We start from the raw sequence: 26,766 nt of genomic DNA, 5'->3' as shown, positions 1-26,766 counted from the left end.
AATCACTTGGCTGCCATCTTCCCTTAATGATACGCCTTATAAAATGAAAGATTTAAGGGTTTAAAAATCAGCAAGTAGCTGTTAAGGGGGAAAAAAATCCTGGGGGGGGGGGTTTGAACAATGGGCCCAACAAGATGTATCTTGAAAGACTGCGAATAATGCGTCCAAGTTAGAACAACCGGGTCTGATTGGGATGACCATGGTTATATCTGCACAGTGGGACAAGAGGGAAGTGAAAGGAGCAGCACAGAAGTCTAACATTACCATGCCTGTATTAAAAAAAAAACAAACTGAAACGTAGTCTGATTCATAAGCCAGTGAACTGCGAGAAGACATACTGTATTTCTGCTCTTCTGAGGACAATTTGTTTTCAAGCAGCTACCAGATGGCTAAATACCACATTTTCTTTTTCTTTTTTTTTTCCCTCTTCTTTTCTTTAACAAGAGATCTAGTTTGCCTTGCTCTTTGTTTTTGTTTGTTTTAATGCTTTTACATAGCTGAACAACCCTGTGGTGTTGGGCATTGTGGCACACTCCTTTTTGTGTTTCTCCCCCTTGTGCAGTGATGGATGAGTTTAAAAAAATCTTCAGCTTTAATGTAATTTCAGGTAACAAGCATATTGGACTAAAGCTTTTTGTTTGCATTGTGTTGAGTTTTTTTTTGTTTTAGGGGCCTTTTTTTTTCCATGTTTGTTTTAGGTAAGTCATTTTAATTGTACTGAGTAATTAGAAGGTACACACAGCCAAGGGAGCTTTGTTATGGTAATTGCTCAAGAAAACCCACTCCCCAACTGCCATTGCCGTGTGTTAAGACACGTCTTCCCTCTAGTGGCAATATTAAGGACTCTGGCTTTCAGAGTCAGCAAGGTGTAATTGCAATATGACAAACTGTGCTTTAGGGAAAATCCTGTAAATGATCTAGTTTTTTGTTTGGCTAGTCTTTATTTTGTCTTACAACTTTCTGTGGAGAGTATCCTTCCCAAGGCTGGGCTAGGGATAACAAAAATTTCGTCTTAAGAAAATAGTCGAGGCGGATCCTGGGTAATGTCTTACAGCTTGACTTAATTCTAGTCTGCTTTTTAATTACCTGTTTATAAAAACGTTTTTAAATTTGTTAAGATTACTTAATTCTTTCAGAAGAAGCACCTCATTTGAAATAAATAAATAAATTGCATTTATTTTAAATAGTCCATGTGAAAGACCTTTAAAGGGTAATTAATACAGGTCTCCTAAGACTCCAAATAAGATGAAAGCGATCTTTCCAAATCTGCTGGAGTGATTTGTTTATATAACTTCCCACTTCTGCTGAATTCTTCAGAGTCTAATAACTTTTTTCTAACCGTTTGGCAATTTGTGCTTAGCTACAAAAGCCCTTGTTCAAAAAGAACAGTTTAATAATCTTTTCCCTGAAAATTACTTGAAGGGAGGGTATGGGTTTTGTCTTTTTGCTGCATTTTTATTAGTGTTATCTTTCTCTGATAAATCATGTAATTACTAACTATTGGGGGGGAAATCTTATTGAACTCCTGGGTTGCAGCTTCTATTAAAAAGTGGAGCTTTGTTCAGGGACTGGGGATTCTTGGAATGAATGGCCAAAGAAATGGATTTCAGTTGGTAGAAAAGCTGCACATACATGGAGTTCTGCCTGGGGTTCAAGGCTTCAGGCTGGTGCTCAGTGTTCATCCAAAGCTGCACAGACAAGAGTAGAAATGTTTATGTGTTTGTGTCAAAGAGCAGGATCATACTTTCTTTAAAAAGAAAAATGTAACCAAAGACACTTACGGAATGAGATCAGATACAGCTCTATCTTTAGTGAACCATAGTCTAGTGCCTCTGTGGCATTTTAAGCCTTTGGCTGAGACTGAATACAGCTTTGTGGTTCCCCTGCTTCTGACATGATTTGGTGCTCCCATATATTTGTAGGTTTCTTTTTTTCTTTCATTAGAGCTTGTTTGGCTATAGGGCTGCTTAACAGTCTTCTCAAACGGCTTTTGCAAGGTTAAAGGAATGCAGCTTGGTAACAAGTTTGTGTCATTTTAAATATATACCTTCTAGTAAATAAGGAGGAGTCTTGCAATCAATCCCTTTTAGTGTGTTATATGTTTCACCTGACAACTAAACCCTCTATTGATTAACCATTACTTTGTTAGATAATCTTGTGTCATTGAAGCCACTGTAAAAATTAAACTCTTTAAAATGTTTTACCCTAGCAGCAGTGTGAAAATTGAAAACTTGTTCAGAATTACAGCCAGCTTCCACAAAGAGGGTAGTTTTCAACAAACTGGTTTATGTTTGCATGCTTTATATGCAATATAAAAACATATTAAAGCACTCCAACGCAAAGCTATCTGCCTGTAGCATTGAACCAGGCTGCCATTTCAGAATACTTTTCCTTGATGAAGAAACCTCTTATTTTGATGAAAGGTGAGGAGAAACTTGAACAGTTTTGGTGCAGATTAGATGAGATATGTAAAAGGGTCAAGCTTTAAAGGCGAACTTGAGAAATAGCCTTTTCTAAGGCTTTGTTTTGGCTTTGATTTTCCTGCTTTTCTTCCAGGTGAGTCAATGTTCTCATGGGCATTGGAACAAATGGAAGGAGGTGCTCTTACGTTGCAGTGTAGCATTAGACACCATCAAATGTTTCACCGAACATAAAGGGCTCTGCATTATTACTTGATGATATGACATTAATTCTGCTTTCAGAATTCACTAGTCTGTTCACTGGACCTATTCACAATAACTGTTAGTGTATGGACAATACAGATGAAACCAAATCTCTGTGTCCAGCAGCCATTTTGTGTCTCTCAGTAGCCAGTAACTGCTGCCTGCAAAAAGCATTTGGAGACTACCAAAAAGCATTTGGAGACTACTATATAGTACTGCACTGACAATATATTCTCCAAGCTTCTTACAACCTGGCCTCATGAGCCAGATGCAGCTTCTTTGTAACATTGGCAGTACCTTTCTGTTGAGACCTATCAAGTATAGTGACATTACAACTTTTTCCTCTGGATTTTAAGGGAGAACTAGGTTTTCTGTGTTTTGCTTTCAACCCTTTAAAACATACTGTGGAACATGCGTGTGAATCTTCTTTGCCCTCTTTATTCATCCCACAAGGCTAATAAGGCATTTTTCTGTGAGAATTTGAAAATAAGAACTTTTGTAACTTTGAAAAGACAGTAATGTATGTCAAACTGAAGAGTCTTTTTATGTTTTATTCTCAAATATGCATCCTGATGTGTTGAATCTACAATAGATACTCTTCTTAATGTTCTCTTTTTCCCTTTTACTTCTACTGAGAAACAAAGAGCTGCTGAAGGACTAAATGGTCATCTGGTAATTTCGCACATACATAATCCCTATGTAGTAAAATTACTGTGTAGAAGTTGGCTCTTACAGTAAAAGCATGTTCTTCTCTCCTTCTATGGTTGAAAAGGTTGGGAAACAGTCATGTTTTCATGCTGAGGAAGGTGGCATGAAAGAGGTATTGATAGCATGAGAATGCCCAGGTCAGTCAGACTCGGAGTCAGCTCATCCACTGCCAACTCCAGCACTGTCAGTGGAAAGTGCTGTTGAATGGGAGCAAGGAAGTCTGGCCTCTTTTGGTGCTCCATTGCCCTCCTGTCCCTGCAGCATCTACTGCTGTTGCACCAGGGATGTCTGGAAGGTGTCTGTGTCGAGTATCTGTGGAGCTGCTGTCCATGAGTTTTAGTCTCTTTTTCCACTTCTGATGATGTTCCTCTGCACAATGTCCTGGGGCAGGAAGCGCCAGAAGTTCACTGCCAGCTGTGTGAAGAAGTGTTTTATTTTGTCTTTAAATTTATGCTATACTAGTTCTGTCAATGTCAGTAGTCCTGGTATTGTGGGATTTGACAAACAAGTTATGCTGGAAGTTCAGTTGGTGCTGTTCTCACTGAGATGTAATGTGTGGGTGAAAGTAATCAAAATTAAGCAATATACTAGAATAATTACTTGTATTTGCATTCTGACATGCATGTAACTTTTGAATAGTGCATAGTGAGCTTCTTTCATTCTCAGAAAATGCTGACATCTCTAGGTTTAGCATTTAGTATTTCACATTTTGTGTTTGGATTGTCTGCTTTTTCCCATTTGTAAATGTGGAGAAAGCCTGTTGTAAGCCTAGCTTTTAAAAAGCTGGCATGCGACCAAGGTTTGTGCATACCTGTCTTGGGAGGAAAAAGACTGACAAGATTTGAGTTCATGGTTCAGTTCACAGAGCCACAGGCTTCCTTGTTGCTTTCAGTAGATGTTTATGTGGCTGAGCTTTTGATCTGCAAAGTGGAGTTAGTAGTAGATTTCCTCAATCAGGGCTCCTCATAAAACTTACAGTATGTAGCCGACAAGTTGTGCAGAAATACTGCATATGGAATTCTAGGAATTAAATTGCAAATGAAAAAAATCACAGATTTACAATAAATGGGTTACATTACACTGAAAACTGAACAAAGAATCTTACCAACTCTTCATGGTTTTTCGCCTTCACAATCTGGTTGAATTTAACTAATGCCATGCCTGTAAAATGAAGTTTGCATGGTATTGTCTGAATGTCAGTGCAAAGCAGATAGTATCAACTTTTTGTCTATCAGCTGGGATGCTATATCTAAGCCCCAGTTTATAGCAGTTTATGCCATTCTGATCTTTCTTCTGAGGAGAAAGTTTTATGCATACTGAGGTGATGGTTTTATGATGTTGGCAAATATTTGCAAGAGGCAATCAGACTTCTGTTTGCTTGTGGCCTAATCCAGTTTGAATCTGAGCCTCTCCTGCTGAAAGATCCACTTTGTTGATTTGCACAGCACCTTGAAAGAATTCGTGTGTTTGAATTTTTCAGTTTCTCCTTCTGGGTCTAGAGACACAAATTGCTTGCTGGCTGCTAGTCAAAGCAGATATCAATGTTGTGACATGTAAGGAGAACTGCTTTAGCCAGAATATTCTGCATTCCTGCCTGTCACTGGTTGTTTTCTGGTTAGAGAGCTCACTGAGAAATAAAACATGAACACTAAAGCAATGGAGAAAATACGGCTTCTGTGCTCTCTTTTGTTTCTGTTTCATGGTGAACTTTAAAGGGGTTCTGTAAACAGGTAAGCTGGAAAGGACTGTGATTTCCTTAATGTCTCCAAGAAAGTTTGTACTGTGCTGATCCAGTACAGATCCAGCTAAGCCAGTATACTGATTTCCCATGGTGTGCAGTAAGGAATGTTTCATGAGGATCATAAGAACTTAGGGAAATATTATAAACTGATTGTGAGCACTCAGTTCCCAGCAGTTGGTGCTTACCTGAGCTGGGGGCTATTGGGAACACTGGCTTTGTGGACACACCTCCTATCCCTCAACATAAACCCCTTTTAATCTCTCTGCATTCTTGCCTCTGACATCCTTTGCCATGTGCTCCTCTCCCAGTTTTTGTGTTGCTGCTGACAGCATTTTACACAGCATTTTACACAGGGGCAAGAGAGGGAGATTGTTTTTTGGTTCTCGGCACTGAGGGAATGTGGCTCTGGTGATGGAGCTTTGGGACAGAGGGAGGAGTTTAGGAGCCCTTATCATGCCAGTGCTGTCCACAGGTTTTGTAACCTATGGCAGGTTTGGGGTTGAAGTCATTTCAAATCAAGCAAATGGAAATCATAGCAAGCCCTAAAAAAAACACCTCCAGAGATTTCCAGTGAGTATTACAGGGAGATGACTGACAGGCAGCTCACTGCAAATCTTTGTGCGTCTTCTGGCAGTCTTAAAATATCATGAATGCTTTACTTAGTGCTCTTGAAAATGCCTTTGTAACAAGTTTAATTTCATTCTTTTTCAGCATCTTCCTTGGGGTTTCCCCACACAACTTTTTGAGGTGGCAACATCTTCTCTGTGGTCCACTTTCTACTCTTGAAACGAATCCAGCTGATGCTTGCTTTTGAGCTGCCACTTTTGCATGGGAGCATTTTTCTGTAAATGGTGGCTGGTGTATTAATCCCATACTGAAGCTCTTAGATGCAAAAGTACTGGGTGTGAGGAGAAGAGCCTCTGTTAGAAGCTCCTGAGTTCTTCAGGCATACTAGTTTAAACAGCCAAGTCAACCACATTATAATTTTAAGCCCACTTTGTAAGTATTGTTCATACACTTCCCTCAAAAGGGAGAGAGACTACAAGTGATGTGTTCTGCAAAGACTGAAGTGTGTAGCCCCAACTGAGGGTTACTTGGGCAAGACAGCATTAAAGAAAAATGACATTGTACTTGAAAAAAAATTTCAAAGCTTTACATAACTGAGAAGATTAAGTACAACAATGAAATGTGGTCTGCATTTGCTCCCTGTGATTATAACCTTCCTTGTGTCCCATGTACTTTATATTTTATATCCTGATAAAGTCAGATTCTGATGTTTATTCACATTTGATGTACTCTCTGATAACTAGTGTGTAGAAATCACCTTGCTTTAATTGTTCCATTATGTAGCATTTTGTGAAAGAATGAAAACTGAGATGAGATTTTTTTTTCCATTTTCAAAGGAACAGAGAAGAAAAATCTTTGTATTTATGTACTGTAAAATTGTACATGGCTTCTCAGAGGACATGCATGCCCTGAACGTAGACTTTTGCTATAGTTTATTTTGGTTTGAAACATTTACATCTTAGAAAAAGGAAATGTAGTAGAGTAGTGGAGTTAATGTAGGTTCCTGTGCCAAAAATTTGGTGCCTGAAAGAAAATCGTGTTCTTATATTCATAACCATTTTAATCTTTCTGCAGACCTACAACAGCTGTGCCAGACTGTGCTTAAACCAGGAAACAGTATGTCTAGGAAGCACTGCTATGAAGACTGAAAATTGTGTGGCCAAAGTAAGTAAGAGAACAGCTTTGGTTGTGAGGAATTTTTAGCAAATTGTTCACTGTTAGTCAACAAAAAGTTCTTGTTAAATATTACAGTTAGGAAAAAATATTTAAACAAAGAGTAAGTATTTTTGGTAGGCTTTGCTGTCCTTTACTGTGGGATCCTGTTCTGCTGTTTTTCTCTGCTGGAAATGATTACTTGAGTCCAGTGTGGGATTGAAGGGTTCATTCTGCCATACAAGTAATAGGCTTTTCTAGTGAGATGACCTATGCTGGCCATGTAATTAGCTCTGGCAATTTCAAATGACAAATGTTCAGATACATATTAGAAATATTGCATGAGAGCTCTGTGTATCATGGTTCCCTTTCTTAGCTACCAGGAGGAAGGTGCAAAAAGACTTTCCAATTAAAACACAGTGAACACTGTACTTAAAGGAAAGGGACAAGGGAGGTATTACAGTCAGAATGGTAAGGAAATGAATTTATTAGCCTGTCATAGAAAAGTAATTTCTTGACAATTAAGGTAGATGTGATTGGAAAAGACGAAGTGCCATTAGCCACCCTCTTTTCTTAGAATTCAGCGTAACTAGAGTAAAACAATGTACAGCTTGGTCTGTTTGTAAATGGAGTACATTTGAACCATGATGATGTGTAGAAAGGCTGCGTGAAGGATGCATTTGGTCTTGCGTAAGCTTTGTATTTCCACTGAAAGGAAGTTTAGAATGGGCATGCTGGACAGATCAGTGCATGCAGCCATCTGTTACTGAAACCAGCTGGCATTTTGTTGCTCCTCTGTCACCACAAACCTGACCACTCAAAAGCCTGTTTTCTCTTTCAGTTGTTATTCCTTGATCTTCTTGAAGTCCATTTCTTTCATACTTTGGTTGGTTGTTAAAGGTGCCTTGTCCCTTCAGGGGCCACATTTGTACTGACCTTTAAGATAATTTCCCAGCTAAATCTTTGCTGGGGTTTTGCTGGTGAAGTTTGGATGTCCCATTACTTTTGACTCTTGTCAGGGAATTGGCTACCATAGAAGTTTGTAGTGGTGCTTGCAGGTGGCTTAGCACTCATAAACTGTGCTTGACATGCCAGTTACCTTCCACTGGAGAAGCACTTCTGAGAGAAGCTACCAGTTGTGGTACAAAGTCCTGGTACAAAGTTTGATACCAACACTTCCATTCTTAACATGACTGGTCTTGCACACTGCTTCCTAAGGTACTTCATGATATAGACTAGTTGAAACTCTTTTAAGAGGAACAGCTCTGGCTGAGTTGTCTCATCACAGAGCATTGTTCCAGTGCCATAAAGCAGCTCACAGCAAGCTCATGGAATAAACCCACTCAACCCATCTGCTCTACAGTGTCCTGTTTGACCTGATTGCCTCACTAAGGAGCAAGGGTGTGCAAGAAGTGCTGCTAATTTAGGTGGTACTTCTTTTAAATAAAATCACACACTTTAACAGCTTCATGTCCTAATAAGCTCTCCAAAAGTTATGTTTTCAGGAGTGAAATGTTGTGGTGAGAGGTGTGGGTAGGGCTCAAGGCAGGAACAGCAAGACTTGTTTCATGCTATTGAGGATGAATTTGACACATCATCCTGGAGATAAAGGAGTGTTTGTTTTTGAAGTATCATGTCTCTATGTGCTGTAGGGCAATATATGTGTATATATACTCTTGGACAGTCTGCCATCATATATGTATAGAAAACCATATATAAACATACATATATTTATGCATACATGCATGTGTCTATATACATTATTTTTTCTCTAAAAAACCATAAGGACTTTTCTGGGGGTATAATTCCTCTAGTACTAGCTTGCCTGGCTGTTGAACTTCTTTTCTTTGCCTTCCTATCTACAAATCAAATTAAGTTGGTTCTAAGAAAGCTTGTCTTTCAAATTCCAGAAGTTTCAAAGCATTTATAAATCCAGCTATCTAAATGCAGATGGTTCAGTGATGGCATAGGCAAATGGCACAACTTTTAAATGTTCCCTAGGTGAAGGGCTTAAATGGGATTTATGGAGTCCAGAGGCCTTCTCCTACCACATCCACACAGCAAGTTTTATCCTCTATGATTGATGTATTTTATAGCGTTGGACTTCAAAATGTTTTGTCAGGGAGGTGAATGCTGGAAGGTGCTGCAGTTTTCGTTATCTGCAGCACTTTTCCAAATGTAGGGGGTTCAATTTTTTTCTTAAACTTGCAGTGAAACGCAGAAGGGGTTACTTTGGAAATCATTATTTATTTTTTCTGATTCTGCAGTGCAGTATCAGCCCTGACTGGGATCTGCCATCTGCATTATCAGCTGCTTGTCAGATGTGTCAGTCAGTCTGCAAGAGACAATGGTTTTTCTGAAAACGAAATTTCTGATTCTGCACCTACTTGCAGAAAAGATAATTGTGCTCTGTTAAGACTGTATTAATGGCATTTGCTGATTGTGTGCATTGACATTTCTAAAAGTTTGTTCAAAGAATGAAATGCAGTTACCCTTGAGGCCACACATATCAATGTTGAGCTATCTTCTCTCAGACTGGAGCGCTGCCCATTTTTTAAACTCTCTTGTGAACAAGTGCTTCTGTACAGGACATCCAGTGTAAACTACCAACCTAACAACTGGCATTCTTCCTGAAATAGCTGGGGGGAAAAACATATACACATATTCAGGTGTGGAAAGCAGCATAGAGCCACAATATTTTGATCATTCAAGGAATTTTGTATTTGTTAGGAAACCTTGTCTGTCTGGTTTTGTGTACAGTGTCATGCTGACTCTGCAACCAGGTGCTCAGTGCCTTTTGCAAACCGATGAATTAAATGGTTTTATTCAGACATTTTAAAATTAAGGTAGAATATAATATTCTGATTAATCTTTGTGTCTTGTTCTTAGCCCTTCTTTTCTGGTATTTGTCCTCTGAAACTCCATTGACAGGACTTGGACATATTTGTGTAAAAGCAAACGACCATTAGAAATTATTTCAAGTGTGTGCATGTTTTGACTGAATAGCTGGGATTTTAAATTAAAAATTATACATTGTGATGCACAGATTTCACGTTTGTGATCTGTAACGTCATTTCTCTTGCATGTGCCAGAGTTTTTATGTTATTTTTGGCATAATTTTGCTCATTGCCTTTGAGTGATCAGCAAATCTGATGTATATTCAAGCTAACATCTTTTAAAAAGAAATGCAATGTCCAGTTGTGTTTTTATATGTATGTATACTCACACAGGCATATATATAAAAACTCCTTCTTTTTGTTTCTTTAGATACCAAAAAATCTCTGCAAGAGGGTTTCTTTTAATGATACTACTGGTGTGCAACCACAGGTGGACAACTTCCTCAGGAATTGGTGCTAGGTGCTTAAATAAGGTAGAAATGTAGCATGAACCTGGGCTCCAAGGACAGGGTGTTTGATTTTAATGAGGCTTATTGAAATCTGGCCAAATGAGCATCTGTTCCTATTGTTTGTTCCATATTTTGTAAGCCAGTATCTTCAGGCAGATAATGGTGTTGGTGTGTGCTTCATCCTCAATTAGAGAGGGACATAGTTAAAAGTCCCCTGGCATCTGGTATGTCACTAGGATTCTTCTGATGCTCCTGGGTGTGCAAACAAGTTTCTCTCCTGTTCTGTGCCCAGGAAATCTTTCTGTGGTGACCTTCACACTTTCTGTTCGTGTGGTGAGGGATGCTCTGGTGTGTCTCCAGTCTCCTTGGCTGAGTATTTGCTTGCATGGATTATATACAGTCCTGTTTTCAAACAGAAGTCTTGCCTTTTCGTACCTTTATGTGGTGTGTTAGGTCTGAGTTTTGCTGTCTGCTTCGAGTTTGTTAGATTTTGCATTACCATGGATCCTAGAAATACCCTTTTGATTCCAGTTGTTCTTTCCCAACAGGAGATTGGTGTATAGCTGATCTCAGAGTTCTGCAGTCAATACCCATTTCCTCCATTCATTAGATAGGTCTTACTGTTTGTTAACTCCTGCAGTTGGTTCCAGTTAATCTGTATCTCCTGTACAAAGGAGCATTCTCAGTTTCATTTTGCACTTTGAATTCGTTCCTACTTGTGCCAGAGAAAGGCACCCTATGGCATCTGTGCAAGAGACAGCACGGATGAGACACCTTCAAAATGGCTTGAGGCATCCCCAGGTTTCTGCTTAGTTCTGGACTCAGCAGCAGCAGCTGGGAAAGGTTCTCTGCCTCTACCTTGATCTAAGTAAAATTGGAAGAAGAAAAATATAGTCACAAATACCACCTTTGAAAAATCAGACTTCTGTTTCAGACCACTGGTTACTACTCACGTAACTGGTCCTACCAGTAATAACTGGTCTTGCTTTTTGAGGTCCTGGCAAACTAAGGGACTTCTCAGGGTTTTTTAAGCATTTTCTGTCTTTCAGGGAATCTTTGCTGTTCATCATACTTCCAAAGGTGGGACAGAGCTCTGTTGTGCTTAATTCTGGAAACACAGAACAGGCCTTGGCACTTCCAGCATGCTATGTGAAATTTCCTTTCAAAGATGCATCTTATTATTTAGCTATAGCTACACATTTACACTCAAGGGTGATTCAGCTAAAGCAAGGAGTGGTGGAAGTAGCTGGTAATTGAAATCTTCTTTCCTTTGTCAGTTCTTTCTGCATCGCTACTTTTGAATTTTTACAACAAACATAGTCTGCACAATAATAACATTAAGTCTGGAATTTTTATATGAATTTAAAGGAGCAGCCACAAGCACTCTTTAATAAAGAAGCGTTTAGGGTTCCAGGCTGGATGTTCCAGTTGGCAGTAGGACAAATTGATCTGAAGATGTCCCTCTTGTACTCTCAAGTCCCTTTATGTCACAGATTGATGGCTCTTTTTTTCCAGAGTGTGTGTCTGCATTTACTTTGCATGAATAGCACTACCAGCTCAGAGTTCTGCTGTGATATACCACTGAGTCAGTACATCTTCAGATAATGCATCGTTTTCTAGTGCTTTTGAAGCCTTTCCAGTCCCTGAGATTGAAATTAGAGCAATTTAATCATAAAAAAATATTATTTGACTAGCAACATTCAGTTTCCAGATATTTGTTCTACTCTTTTAATAAGAAAGTATGTTAGCTTCTGTGTCATGATGCAGAGGGACTGTCAGTGGACATGCTTCCAGCCCCAAATCCCTCAATAAAATATCCTCTGCTGTGTCTTGGCTATACCTTTGTCTGGGAGGGACAGCAGTGTTTGAGGTTGTTGCAAACTGGATAAACACTACCTCAGCCACTGGCTGATAGAGATGTAAGCATGTCATTTTGCCCTTCGGTTGGAGGTGTTCTCTCTGTAATGAGAATTGTGTGAATGGCAGGCATTGCAGGGACATTGCTGGGAGTGCTTAACGTGCAAAAGGTGCTTTGAAAGAGAATTCTCAGACAGCAAAAGTAGAAAATGGCATCGGAGTTTTATCTAAAAGCTTTGCCCTAATGATGATCTTCCTGTCACAAATATGACTACTTTCATCTTCCTTGCTAGTTCGTCTTTTTTTAGGTCAAGACAGTCTTTATGCTATAGCTTCATCTTGGTCTAATAACCTCTTTGCAAATGATGGAGAAAGAAATGTGATATTCCTGCTCCCCCCACTCCACCCCACCATACACATTCTCCAGATTTTGATAGACTTGTTTTATTTATTTCCAAAATTATATCCGCAGGAAACAAGCTGTTTAAATTCAGATTATGCTGAAGCAAAATGGTCCTGGTATGAGAAGCAACGTGCTGTTTTATGAGCGCAGAGTCCCTTTTCTCATAACTGATTGATAGTAAATATTTTCCTGAAGAATTATTGCCAACCATGAACAGTGCAACTGTTTCACTTTTTTTTTTCTGTGCTACTTGCTGTACCAGCCATTGTCTGTAATTAAGATCTACAATTCACAATGCAGACGTTTGCACTTCCTCTGGGTCTGAGCTATTTATAAGGCATTTCAGCTGTTCAGAGTTTCTTTTGAGTGTTAAACTATGTGTAAACAGGCTTCTTTAGTCTTCAGTTACAAAAACATTGTGGAGTGGTTGTCATTTCTGCTTCTCTTGCCACCCAAAATGACTTCGCATGTCAATGAAACCACAAATTGAAAAAGAATTACACTTGGGGTTTTTTTAAATGCAAGAGATTTTGAAGAAATAGCAGTATAAAAGCTAACTCATACATTGCTTTGTAGCTGAGGGTCTCTTAAGCGTATTAGGGAGATCAGTTCTCCAGGCTCTGCAGGAAGGATGGTCAGGCAGGGGATAGGCAAAATCTTCATATGAAGAATCATTTTCAAAGTTTGGTCAACTCAGTGGAGATGTTTCTACTTTCTGGACCCCATGGTTTGGAATCTTGATAAAGCAAATTGCATTACATTTGAGATTGAGTTCAGTAAATACTGAAAGGTCCCCCCACAGATGTTAGAAACTCCATCTCATATTTGAGTGGTTTCAAGGAAGAATTTTCTTGTGGTGATGACAGTCAAGGTGGAGCAGGTTACTTGTGAAGGCTCTGCAGCCTCCATCCTTGGAGGCTTACAAGACCAGGCTGAGTGAAGCCATGAGCTGCCTGATCTGACCTCATAAAGCACCCTGCTTTGGGCAGGAGGCTGAACTGGAGAACTCCAGGGGTCTCTTCTAAATGAAATCATCCTGGAATCCTCTCAGTGTGCAGACAGAAAACATGTAATAGAAGGCTTTTAGAACTTGACCTGGCATCTTTAGTCAGAATTCCTCTGCGACTATATTATGTATAGTATCACATGTTGTAGTTCCTTGCTGTGTGTTTGCTGGCTTGGTGATGGGTACTCTGCATAAAGAGTTGCAGCCTTGAGGTCTTCATTCCAGATCCATCACATCAAGCTTGTGAGGATAAGTGTTACAACCAAACTAGACTTGCATTTACAAAGTACTTTACGATCCTTCATGCTGGAAATGTGAAACGGTTTAGAATCCAAGTCATCGGTAGCTTTGGTGATAAATGGTGGCAGACATGAAGGGAAGCATAGCTTTTTAAGTAGTCACCTGCAGTGACAGCACCCTCAGATGCTGTCTGAGAGTACATGACATTACATATATTTTTAGTATTTTTCAAATACGAGAATTAAAAAAGTTGTTTGAAAATATGTCCAATTCTTGTGCTAAAGCTTGTGGTACAAAATGCTGTAATAGCAGTTTCCTAGTGTAGCCCACTGCAGGGAAGCCACTGATTTGGCCAAGTATCACATTTCAGAAGGCAGAGTGGATTCTGAGTTCAGTCTAGCAAGAGAGCACCCAAAAACGAGGCTGTTCTTATAGCTTGAGGGGGATTAAGGTGGGGTGGGCTCCAACATGTTTGCTGTTGGGAGCGGGCAGGGGAGGGGAGGTAGCGAGGAGCGGGTTCATCGCGAGGCGCGCACTGCAGCACTGCCCACTGGTGCATGCCGGATCACCCGCACGCAGAGATCACATGGCTCCTCCAAAAGTCAAACGATCAATTCGCCTCGTTTTGGCTCTGTACTTAATGCACAAACAGTGCGATCTGCAGGGCTGTAATTGCATTGTTAGGGCCAAGGAACAAGCCTGTGCCTTTTCAGCAGACAGCTGGCAGGGAAAGAGGCATGTTGTTAGGAAAGAGAGAGGCAAGGCAAATAAAATTACTGCTAACGCTCAGAGATCGGCAGGAGTCCTACTTGCCTAATCTTACCGGTGGGAGCAAGCGGCTGTTGTAATCCAATTATAGCAGCATAAGCAATTTGTTAGACACTCCGCATAATGTAACAATTTCCCAATAAACTCTGACTTGTAATAACGTCGGCAAGAGCCCACATAAATCTGCCCGAATGGTGGGGGCTGGAGTGTTCGGCTGGGGGCTTGTAATTTGTGCCATCAGCACGTTTTGTGGAGTGTGGTGTGGTGCAGTCTTTCAGTGCAGGAATTTTAAGAGGAAAAGCATGGCACGCCCCTCCAAGAGAACACCATTAGCAAGGGTCAAAAGAGATGCCAAACAAAGCTAGGAGGTGGCTTTTCTAGGAGGGAGGAAAAATCAAACCCCAAACACAAGGCTCTAGCTGATGAGGATTTAAAAATATTAAAAAGCAGCAATGGAAATGGTAGCATTTTAAATTACATCAGGGGGAGGAGGGGGAACTAGAATTACATCTGGTTTGGAGGTGGGGGAGGAGAATACCCTTCTTCATATTTAAGCCATTTAAATATTAAAAAAGAAGCTCAGTTCTTGAAAGGGATGCTCTGTGCTTACAAGACAGAGAAACCACAGATCCTGTCCCAAGCAATTCATAATCGACAAAGGAAAAAATTAAACCTTTTCTACTATCCAGTTACTCTCCCGTTGTCTTTCTTGCAGCTCCTAGCTGGCTTCATGCATATTGGCACAGCATCTTGATGATGCATCTGAGAGATAAAACGTAGGTCTAGAACCATTCACTTTGAGCGTACCCCAGTGAATTTAACTTTTTTGGCACAATGATGAATGTCCCCTCAGGTTCATGCAGATCTACACAAAGACCTAATCTAATTTAGCTATTATTTAAAAGTAAAATCAGTCTGCTGTGCTCTGTCTGTCACTCTTGGAGTACATTGCCAGTTAGAGCATTGTAGACACCAGTTAAGGGTTTATGTTTAGCAAGATTTAAGATATAATATTTCTGTTAATCCCATTATTTAGCATTTCCCTTCGCTAAGATGCAGATAGGCAGCAGGCAAAATAATGTAGGACCCTTTATATACAACATAGAGACAGTCAGAGGTCCAGAATTTTCATCATTTTTTAAACACTGCTGTGGTGTAAAAATTCCTGACTTCATACTGCTACCAATACTTCATTCATTTCTTAGCTCTGGGATCCTTTGAGGCTTTAGTGGTGAGTGACATTTCAGAACGTGTTCCCAAATTGTGGCAGCATAATGCCTTTGCATAGGGTAAAAAGTAGCTCCCAGCCATACAAAAGACTTTCTCTTATTTGGACCTTCTGCTCTCAGACCCTGTGCTTTGATGCTGGACTATGCAGGTTCTTTTGCTTAGCCAAAAAAAAAATGCAACAGAAAACCAAACCCAATACTACATCACTGACCTTGTACATACAGCTCATACAAGCATGCCTGTACCATGTCTGCACTTATGGTAGTACTGTATTTTGTGTGATTATGGGGCGTATTTACATATTCACCTGCCATACTGGTCCTGAGATGATTTTTATTTAAACAGTAGAAGAGCAGCTGAGACGTGCACGCAGGCTGCCGTGCAGATAATGCTGCATATTTTGTCCTCCTTTATGTGGAAGTCAAGCTTCCATTGTTCTTAATCTTTGTTGTCTGCCAGCGTATCAAAATAACAGGCTGAGACAACAAGCATTTCCAAAACTATCCTAATAAATATTTTCTTGCTACGTAAGTGCACCTGAAAAAGTGTGTTTAAAGAGGACAGGTATTATCTTAGTTTACCGAAGCTGAATCAATAAACTGCAGAGCTTCTAATAAAGCCACTCAGTGTCTGGGTTTAACTAATGGCTGATTTTCACGGCTTTGACAGTGAGCTGTGTGCGTTATTTTCTCCTGATATTGTAAAAATAATGAGAGCAAATTAGAACAATCAGTTTACCCCGATAGCTGCTGATTGGAGGTGATGGGCAATATGGCAGCGGGTAATCCATCTTCGGGCTCCTGTCACATTAACTTCAGCAGTGTGGAAAAGATCAGGCGGAGCGAGTGGGAATCCTGCCCAATCAGAAAGCTGAAATTAATGAGAAGAGCATTGTTCTGTGATCAACCTTTTAATTAGCAAGAGTGGAGATGGAGGGAGTGATGAAGCTGGCAGCACAGCTGCACAATGTTGGGCATGTTTTCGGCGAGGGGGAGGAAAAACATGGGTTTTAAATTACCCCTTCTGTGCTCCCTGTACACCAGCAGTGTGTCTTCATTCTAACCCCCTTAAAAGATCTTAATAAACAGCCACATCCAGGTTAATATTGCAAACGTGGCTGTTACTAATGAGTAGTTTCGAAGTAGGTCGTTTCAGGGGTCATTTAGGAAAATGTTGATCACTGTTTACAAAAAAGAGAGAGAGAGAGAGACAGGGTTTGGTGTTAAAGTTTCACTGCATCAAGGAAAGAAGAGGAGGGAGATGGATAAAATTAGAGTAAGGGACTGCCTGTTTTAATACTCCTCTCCTTATTTAGTATATGTTTGAAATAAGATTCCTCAGCATATATTTGAAATAAGACTCCTCAGTTAAAAATACTGTGTGCCATGTGGCTTTCAGCAGCAAAAAAAGAGGAGACATCAAATACTGGGTTGATTTCCTAATGCTCCTTTTTGTTGTTTTTTTTCCAATGTGTTTTTTTGCCACAGTATTTTTTGTTTATTCACTTAACAACAAGAAATTATAATTAAAAATATTTGACTGCTGTAATTGCTAAAATTGACTTGATTTTTTTCCTGGTGGTTTGAGAAAATCAGTTTTCTCAAGTGCATTCTAACAACAGATACTGGAGTTAATGGTTGTCAGTTCTGAATACCAGTCTTAGGAAAACCTTTATTTTTGTAAAGGGAGAAAAATAATGGGGTGGGGGGGGAAGTGATATTATGGAGCAATTTCTGGAAAGGAAAATAAGAAGTGTTAGAAAATAATATTTATGTTTGCAGTGGGAACACAGCTACTTCTGACTACCACAGTTCCTGTTTTTCCTTCCTTGCTCTCTGTATTGTTGTGTTCAGGCAATTCTTTTCTCCTTCCCCGTAATACCCGAAGAAGTTGTAGTGGTAGAAGAGTGAGGCTCCATCACACTGTGCACGGTGGCTGTGCTGCTTTGCTTTCATTTTTCCAGTCAGAACACAGGCTCTCTTTACTTTTCGGTATTCCACTTTCTGATGCTGAAAAGCAAATAAACTCTTGTCAGTTTGCAAGAGGAGGCAAAAGTCAGCGCTCTGCACCCAGCGAGCCGTACAGGCTGCTGGTGTGAGTTGTGAGCTCACACCCACCGGCAGCTCCGTGCTGCCTGCTTGGGAAGGCAGCAGTGAGCTGGGGAGGGAAGCTGCTGTGGGTGAGGTTGGCTCCTTTGGGGTTCAATTCCAGGCACATCTCACCATCTTTGCTTACTGTAGTATCTGGAACATTCCGAGTTTTGTAAGAGCTATATAATCTTCTCACCCCTCTTTATAAAATGAGCGCTTTGTATGAATTTGGTGGTGTCCACATAGCTTTTATAAGCTGAAAGACACTGCATCTCGACACACAAGTTAGCCTGGTAAAAACATAGGCTTTTTGTACTATCTAACCAGTTGTATTTCTAATATAATAACAAGTGGAGCTTGCAGTTCTGCTTGTAAAGGTTGTCTCAATATTTTCATTTGTAAGAAACCGTTCAAATTTTCTATAACTTCTTCACTATTTAACCCTTCAAAGTAACATTTTATTTCAGCCTCCCACTCCCTGCAGCCTAAGGCAGAAAAAAAATTTGGTGTGTGGGATGAACTGTATTCACTTAACAAACAGCTGTTCAATATTTTATTTTATTCGTATTTCTTGTTCTGTGCCCCAGGCTGTATTTATTGCATGCCTTTCAAGTCCTGGTCAGAATATGGAAATAGGGACTGCCTCCTGGGGGTTTCCCCTACACTTTCAGTGCTTCAAAAACCTTAATTAATCCTTCCTGTGTTACTTGGGGTGAGTGTTGGACTCACAGCATCCCTTTTTTGCAGAGAAGTTCAAAAGTTATTTTAACAACTGAATTTTAGGAAGGAATATTAGATTAGGAATTACAACACCAGATTTTGAGATATTTTTTGTCTTTGCCATATTCTGCTTTTCTGTCTCAGTTCTTTCATCTGTAGAAGGATAATGCTGCTTAACATTTCCTCATTAGACTTTTGGGAATCTAGAAATGTGGTAACAGTTGAAGCGTGTTTTGTATTTAAACACTATTTTTGTTTATATACACCTAATGTTGATTTGGGCTCTGTTGTTGTGGCATCTTCTCTCTCCCCAGGACTGTGTACATTTTTAAAGGGCTGTGTTAGACATGCATCTTGGGAAAGATGCACTTAGCAATGGTTGCATTCTAATGGCAGTCAAATGTGATCCTTGTGGGAGGCAAGAGGAAAGTCGAAGAGAAACTGGACAGTTACTAAGCCAAACATTCTTCTTGTGGCATAAAACACCAAAAGCTCTCAACGCCTTTTGTTCTCCTTTAGTAAAACTCAAGACCCAGTAAATTATTCCACAGCTGCTTAAATCAGTTTGTCAGCTTCCAGAGAGATTCCCCTGTGGGCAGAAACCGAGTGGTAAATTCTTGCCCCAAAGTAATCATACTGCAGGAGAATAACTGGAAAGATGCAATGTGTTGCAGAATCCACCTTAAGTATGGAGCTTACCACCGTGACTCTGTAATGGGATGTCCCAACATGGGGTATAATATCATAAATACTCTAAATATGCCATTTGTGAACTAATAGGCAGCCTTGGGATTGTTAATGTTTATATATATATGTTAAAATGAACATAGAGCTAATATTAATTCTTTTTTAACCTAGTAAAATAATTCATTCTAGCTCTTGGCTGGGTTTTGCAAGTGTATGTTTTTATCAGTTTTGAATTTCTTGGTTGGGTCTATATTTTACTTAATCCAATTATAATTTCTTTCTTTGCTCTCTGAGGGCTAGCAAACTGTCTACTAGCTGTTGACAGAATATCAGCAACATTTTTTAAAATTTCTCTTTGTTTTAAAATTTCCTATTAAAACTGTGTTAAACTCAGTTGCAATTTTTAGACTCAATTTAGCCTGACTTTTTGCATGTTGAAAAGTAACAGCAAATTTCATTTATCAAAAGATTTTGTATGTTTTTTGTAGCTATATTAGTAATACTCTTCTTTATACTCTTTGACATGTAGTAATACTCTTCCACAGAAATCCTTCTTTTCTTAATGCAGTAGTATTTATTATAGGTGAAACACTTTAAAATTTGACATTCAAAATTTTCATTGGTTTTAACTGTCCCTTCTCATATAAGCAGTATGAGTCAATATGTGATACAGTGATTTTGTTTCTTGGGTAGTGAAACACAGAATCTCTTCTATAAAGTGTAAGTATGTTAAACTCATTTTATTAATAACTTTAAAACACAACATTTATTTTAAGAGAAATAACTTTGTAAGTTTACTTATTAAGGCTTTTTTGTTAGCTAAACAGTTACTTATAAATTGTTCCAGAATGTAATTTGTCTTTAAAGAGATTATAAAACCTTTGCTGAACTAATGAAATTAATGCATATTTTAGCATACTAGTTCCTGAAATATATCTTGTTGTTCTCATGAAGGTGGGTCAGAGAAATGTGAATTTATGCATTGCATAGATAAGTTATCAGTTGGGAAATGGGAGCAGCACTGTTGAGTCTGCAGTCTCGTATCCTACAGTAATGCTTAATAGAGTAAAGCAGTTCTCATAGGACAACCCGATGTCTTCCCCTCTGTTTATTTCCAAATATGTAATTACCTTTATTTCTGGGCACTTATTACCATAGTAGCTTCTTTGGATCAAGTACTGAACGGTGGAATCCCTTCTAATGTGACAAATCAGATCAACACGCTTCAAATCCTGTCCTCATTTTCTTCCAGGGTTTCCTGATACTGCACTAAAGAACTTTTCATCTTAGGTAGGACCTCAGGTGACTCAACATAAATAGTTTGTGTGGAGATCAGACATTTGCCTCCATCTCCTTTCTCTCAAAGTAAATCGCTGTCAACTGGCAGGACAGGTTTTGATGGTTGTAAGAATTGATTTGGAGTCATACTGGGATCCAGCTGGCACCTGAGTCTGAGTTTTAGCTCTTGGCAATCTCAGGAGTTTTCAGATAGCCACTGCAGTCTATACCCACATAACTGATCAGTTAAAGGCACAAGACAGCAACAATATTGAAATAAACCATGTAACTTCTCATCTAATTGTGGAAACAATAGACAATTGTCCCTGGAGAAAATGGAGTTCATAGTTGGAGCATCTTGCTGCCCAGGAGATGTTGGCCTGATCTTCCCAGTAAGTGACTTGAAGGCAACTCCTCCAGCAAAAGTGCCTCCCATGTCAGGGACTCTAAGGTCACTTGCATTACTCACATCTGGATCTTCATCTGATATCTAGACATCACGTGAATGAAGAACTTAAAGGTTTGTTCCAGATCCTGTGAGAGTTTACCTGGAGGCAGTGAAGGTATGAAAAGAGATATTCCCTGTTCCCATGTAATACATTTATTGTAAAAGTATCAGACACCATGGGGGGTATCCTGTGAAACCAGTGACAAGCACAGTGAATATGGCCTCAAGGCAATCTGAAGTTACCTGGGTGTTTCCTGGAGGCAAGATCAATGGATAAAACCTCACCAGAATAAGTACTGTTCCTGTGTGTCATGTGCAACTCAGCAGTTCAGCACAGAGTGAAAAGCTGTAGGTTGTGCATTTCATAAATCTCACATAGGCTCAAGCTCACTGGGCCAGACTGAAAATTGACAGCTCTTCCAGTCATTCATGAGAGAGGAATGAAGCCCAATCTTTGTGTATTAACAAAGTGGAGTGCACAGTCCCATCAATGTTCCCTCCTCATTCGAAATCAGTTTGCTTAGCTGACAATCAGCAAGTTTGCATCTGTGCTTTTTCAGGTGTGCTCTGAGCTGTAAAGTGATGAATGTCTCTTGCAGAACAAGACGTTACCAGCCTTGTTACACCAGAAGGGCTGGAAGGAGGATCCAGGGAACTACAGGCACATCAGTCTGGCCTTGGTGCTGGGGAAGGTCATGGAACAGATCATCTTCAGTGCCATCACAAGGCACACACGGGACAAACAGGTGATCAGGCCCAGTCAGTGTGGGCTTATGAGGGACAAGTCCCGCTTGTCCAGCCTGATCTGTGGTAAGGGAAAGGGTGTGAATGTGTCTACCTAGACTTCAGTAAAGCCTTTGATGTCATGTCCTGCAGCATTCTTCTGGAGAAACTGGCCAAGCCCAAAGAGTGGTGGTGAATGGAGTCAAATGCAGCTGGTCACCAGTTACCAGTAGTGCTCCCCAGGGCTCAGTATTGGGGCCAGTTCTGTGTAGTATCTTTATCAACAATATGGACAAGGGGATTGATTGTACCCTCAGACAACACTTAATTGGGTGGAGTGTTGAAGGTAGGAGGCTCTGCAGAGGGATCTCCACTGGCTGGATCAATGTACCAAGGCCAACTATGAGATTCAGGAGAGTGGAGTGCCAGGTTCTGCACTTGGATCACAACAGCCCCACACAGAGTTGCAGGCCGGGGCAGCATGGCTGAAAACTGCCCAGCAGAAAAGGACCTGCGGGTATTGGTCAACAGCAGCTGATCATGAGCCAGCAGTTGCCCAGGTGGCTAAGAAGGCCAATGGTATCCTGGTTTGTGTCAGAAGTAGTGTGGCTGGCAGGACCAGGACTATGATCATCCCCCTGTACTCAGAACTGGTGAGGCTGCACCTCAAATCCCATGTTCAGTTTTGGACCCCTTACTACCAGAAAAATACTGACGTGCTGGAGTGAGTCCAGAGAGGGGCAACAGAGCTGGAGAAGGGGAGCACAAGTCCTGTGAGGAGTGGCTGAGGGAGATGGGGCTGTTTAGCCTGGAGAAAAGGAGGCTTGGGGGAGACCTTATTGTTCTCTACGACTTCCTGAGAGGAGGGTGTAAAAAAGTGAGAGTCAGCCTCTTCTCCCAGGTAACAAGCAACAGGACAAGAGGAAATGGCCTTGAGTTGTGCAGAGAAGGTTTAGATTTTTTAGATCTTAGATATTATAAAAACATTTTTCACTGAAGGTTTTATGGAGCATTGGAACAAGCTGCCCAGGGAAGCTGAGTCACAGACCTGGAGGTATTCAAAAGGCTTGTATATGTAGCATTTAGTTTAGTGGAGGTCTTGGCAATGTTAACAGATAGATTTGATGACCTTGGAGGTATTTTCCAATCTCCATGACTCTATGATTCCACCTTCTGGGACCTTGCAGGTCACTGGTTCCTGTCTCTTGTCTTGTAGACACTACTTTGTCCCTTCAGTGAACTTAATAAGTTTTGTCTTAGAGCCAGTTAAGGTCTGGTCTTCAGTCTTTTTTTCCACTGGTTCCATCAGAAGATTTTTCCAGAACCCAATTGTTCTCATGATTGGAAATCTCCAGCTAGAGTTTCCAAGCTAGTTTATTCATGGAGAGATTGTACCACTGGTTCTTTGTTATTTCCTTTTGTTTTAATAGTTCTTGTTCCATTTTTGATGTTTATCCACATATAGTTTTAGAGAGCTGTCATACCTGCTTTGTTCTATTAGGACAAATTGAATGGTCCTTAGGGAGTTGTATGATTTAAGAAATGGAAGAGAAAAGCTGTTTGAGCATTTGTGGTTGAGGACTTAGTTTTCTAGGAAGTATTTATTTGTGTTTACTTTTCTGATCACTCTCTCTGAGGCAAAAGTCGTCAAATTATTGCCCTGAACTGTACTTCAGGTATTGACAGTCTTACATACATGTAAGATTTAATCCTTCTGGCTGATGCAGTGACACAGCCAGCATCCTTCTAAAAGGAAGAGAGAGCTTGGACTAATCACTCACTGCATCCTTCAACTTGTTATTGTCAGGTATCATGGTCCCTTGATTTTCCTGGAATATTGTTCTGCCCTGTGCAGTACTCAGCAAATACTACTGCTTGACTGGTATACAGAATCATCAGTAGTCACTGCCACTAATTGGCAGATTTTAAAATTTATAGTTTTCTCGGAGGGAACTTGCAATGGGAAATAACTCATGTTGTGCAGTAAAAGCAACTGTTCCATATTTTCCTTCATGTATATTTAACACAATCTGTAATTTACAAAAATAGATTTGAATTAGTCTGCCTGTGGAAGCTCATACCTAAGATAACTTCAGCAAGGCAGGCAGTCCCTTGTTGCTTGTAACTGATGGCTTCGTTGAGGCTGCAGCTTGAAGGGAGGCAGCAGTAGTCACTGTATACATTGCTGAACCTTGCTGCTGAGCAAAATTAAAAATGAACAGCAAAGTAGTTGTGCTCACAGTCCTGAAAATAGTATTCTAAGTGGCTGCAATTTTTTTGAATTTTACCATAATAATGAATCTTGACAGGCGAGTAGTCCTTACCTGCTCAACTCATGTGACTAGGCTGTTTGCCTGTGCCCAGCAGGCAAAGTTGCCTTCATGATGCCCTGAATTTGTGAACTACAATAGATCTATCCTAAATGTGTGTGCACAGGTTCAGATTCAGCTGTCTTCTCCTAACATTAGAGTCTGAAAAACTCCTGTTGCTTCTCAACACACAAAGAAACCTTTGTAACAGTGACAACAAACTGAGAATTCAGTTAAAACAAGACTAAAATATTTCAGCTTTTTTTTTTTTCTGACCTCACTTCAAACAACTGCTTTTGTTTAGACTAACATTCATTTAGAAGAAAATAAAAGTGAAAACCACTTCACAACTATACTACAAAAAATTAGATGGTTAATTAACTAAGACTTGTAATTTCTCAGCAAAGAAAGCTCCCTCTCTGACAAGTAAACCTTCCTTATAGGTCTTTGATTGTAGGTAATAAAAATGTTCTTAATTAATGTCAATTACGTGCATTTGTTGTTTTCTTTCAAGTCACTGTATTTTACAAAATTATGTGAACTACAGAGCTGAACCAGGTTGTTCTCCTGCCATGTTGATTTAGATCTGCCAGCCCTATTCTGGATCATAATTTGTAATCCCAAATAGTTCTGAGGTGGGTTGTAATGGGAGTATTTCAAGGTTTGATTTAGAAGACTGCAGATGATTAGACTTCACAGGCAATTAATTAATTGTAAAACCTGAGTTTTGAAACTGGTTCACGTCATAAGTGAGGATCTGTTTGGAATTCAAGAATTTGTGGAGAGTATCAGCTGAAGTTCCTAGAGAACACAAGCACATTAAAATATCAATAGTTTTTGAAATTTTTTTAATAGTTGTACGGATGTAATTGAAAGTCAGTATTGGATGTCTGAACAGAAGAATACTGCTTGCACTCAACTTGTAAAGCCAGAGGGCAGGTATATCTGCAGTACTCTTGAAGAACCTGATCTTTAGTGGCTGCAAAAAATTATTGTGAACCCTAGAGTTGGAAAGTCTTATTAAAAAATAATTCTTTATACAGCGCCTTTTTAAAAGAGTTCGACATTTTGCTTATGATAAATTAAATACATCAACAACCAACAATTGTAACTATCCAAAAGCCTGTTACGTGTATATGAACTTTGATAGTGAGGTAAGAAATACAGAGTCACTTAGGTTGGAAAAGACCTCAGGAGGTCCAATCTTCTGCTCACAGCAGAATAGTCAATATTGAATTCATTGCTCCCAAGTAAGCTCCACTGCCAGGTACCTGCTTCTCCTGGGTTTTGCATCTACAGAACGCCTGCCTACAATCTGAGGTCTCAGATTGCACCGAGAAATGAAGGCAGCACACGCTTTGCATAAGGAGGGCTGCATTTTGCCCTAGCTGTTGCCTGCCTCTATCTCCTAAGATAGCACCAAGGACCACATCAAGTTCTGTAGTCTTGAAGTAACAAAGACACGAAATCAGCTGCAAACTGTTTTCCTAAAAGGACGGGAGATATATATCCTGCTAATATACAGAAGTGATCACAGATCTCAAAAGTTTCAGTACTTGCTCATGTATGTGGGGGGAACTGCTGCTGCTGCTGCCTTCCTGCTGGGTGGTCTGCACCACCTTTTTTACCTGTTTTGTTCAGACCTACACCACAGCTCTGTGGAGGTGGGGGGAGAACAGATGGATTGTGATGTCAGCCCAAGAGACACCCAGCTGAAGGTCACCAGCCCAACCAACAGATTTGCAACTGCAGAGATCTTGCTTTGCTCTAAAGATGTCCTTCCACTGCTGTGGGACAGGTCAGATGTCACACTATAATCCTTTCCTGCCACATGCAAGAGGTGTGGGGAGAGAGAAGTTGTTGCCAGTGCTTTTCTCCAAGTCCTCTTAAGGGGATAAAAGGAATGGCCTTGGATGCCATCTGTACTGCATAAGGAAGGTCTGTGTGTCAGGATTTGGGTGCAGCAGCAGGCCTGTGTACAGAGTTCGGGCCCAAAATGGCAAGGACAGCTGACAGATGGGACTGAGGGACATCGGCAGGCGATGTTGGGAGGTTTTGGTCAGGTGCTTCTGTCATCTACTCGGGTCTAGTTACTTCTAGTCTTTCTTATTGGACTTGTCAGAGACATAAAAGCGTAGCTGTGGATAGCCTAGCACATCCTACTGTATTTCCTCATCTCTGTCACATACAAATATTAAAATCACAAACTTCTAAACCCAGGCGATGTTCTGAAGTCCCCCGGTGGTTACACGTCAGAATTGCTGTGATGACTAAAGAAACTTACCTAAAGCATATCTTCCCTAGGGCACTTACCTTCGGGATGTGAGTTGTTGCCATGTCTGTTCTGATTTTGGAGTGGTAGCTGGGTGTTTCAGTTTGAGAAAACTCAACTTGAAATTTTTTCATAACACTCACCTTTTGGTTCTGCTTTGGAAGGCTGTGGAAACAATTAGTACTGCTGCATTTTTTCTAACTGGTGAAGTGAGACCATGCCTTTGCTAACCAGTCTGTTTTGTTCAGCTTTTACGTGACAGATTTGTTTGCTAACACTTGAGAGGAAGTTTACACTTGTATGGTGTGGTGTCACTTTGTGACATTGCCCTCAACCAGCACCCTTGGTGCTGAGGCTTCATTCCCAGCATTAAGCAGTGCTTTGTCTTTGTGTGAAGTGTGTTGGGACACATCTGTTTAACTGATAGACTTGTGAAATGGAGTGACTTGCCTATGGCAGCACAGGAAGGGAATGGGAGAGTTAGGAATAAAACTCAAAAGACTTGGCTCCCATTTCCCTTTCTCATTTTTACGTTTGTTCTGCCAGCTTTCAGTTTAT

The 26,766-nt window shown here is 40.2% G+C and overlaps 1 protein-coding gene across 7 annotated transcripts in view; it reads left to right on the top strand.

The window, feature by feature from the left end:
• The window catches only part of BTRC (beta-transducin repeat containing E3 ubiquitin protein ligase), a 120,506-nt gene that overhangs the window by 54,344 nt on the left and 39,396 nt on the right, over positions 1 to 26,766 (top strand). For all 7 annotated transcript variants that reach the window (XM_041415362.1, XM_041415361.1, XM_041415360.1 and 4 more), the window contains one exon: positions 6,754 to 6,843. In XM_041415362.1, the coding sequence (XP_041271296.1) occupies positions 6,754 to 6,843 (90 nt within the window). The remainder of the gene's footprint in view (positions 1 to 6,753; positions 6,844 to 26,766) is intronic.

The sequence above is a fragment of the Onychostruthus taczanowskii genome, unplaced genomic scaffold (assembly GCF_017590055.1).
Source record: "Onychostruthus taczanowskii isolate IOZ18803 unplaced genomic scaffold, ASM1759005v1 scaffold5, whole genome shotgun sequence".
Classification (NCBI taxonomy): domain Eukaryota; kingdom Metazoa; phylum Chordata; class Aves; order Passeriformes; family Passeridae; genus Onychostruthus; species Onychostruthus taczanowskii.
This window is presented reverse-complemented; position numbering and strand designations above follow the sequence as displayed.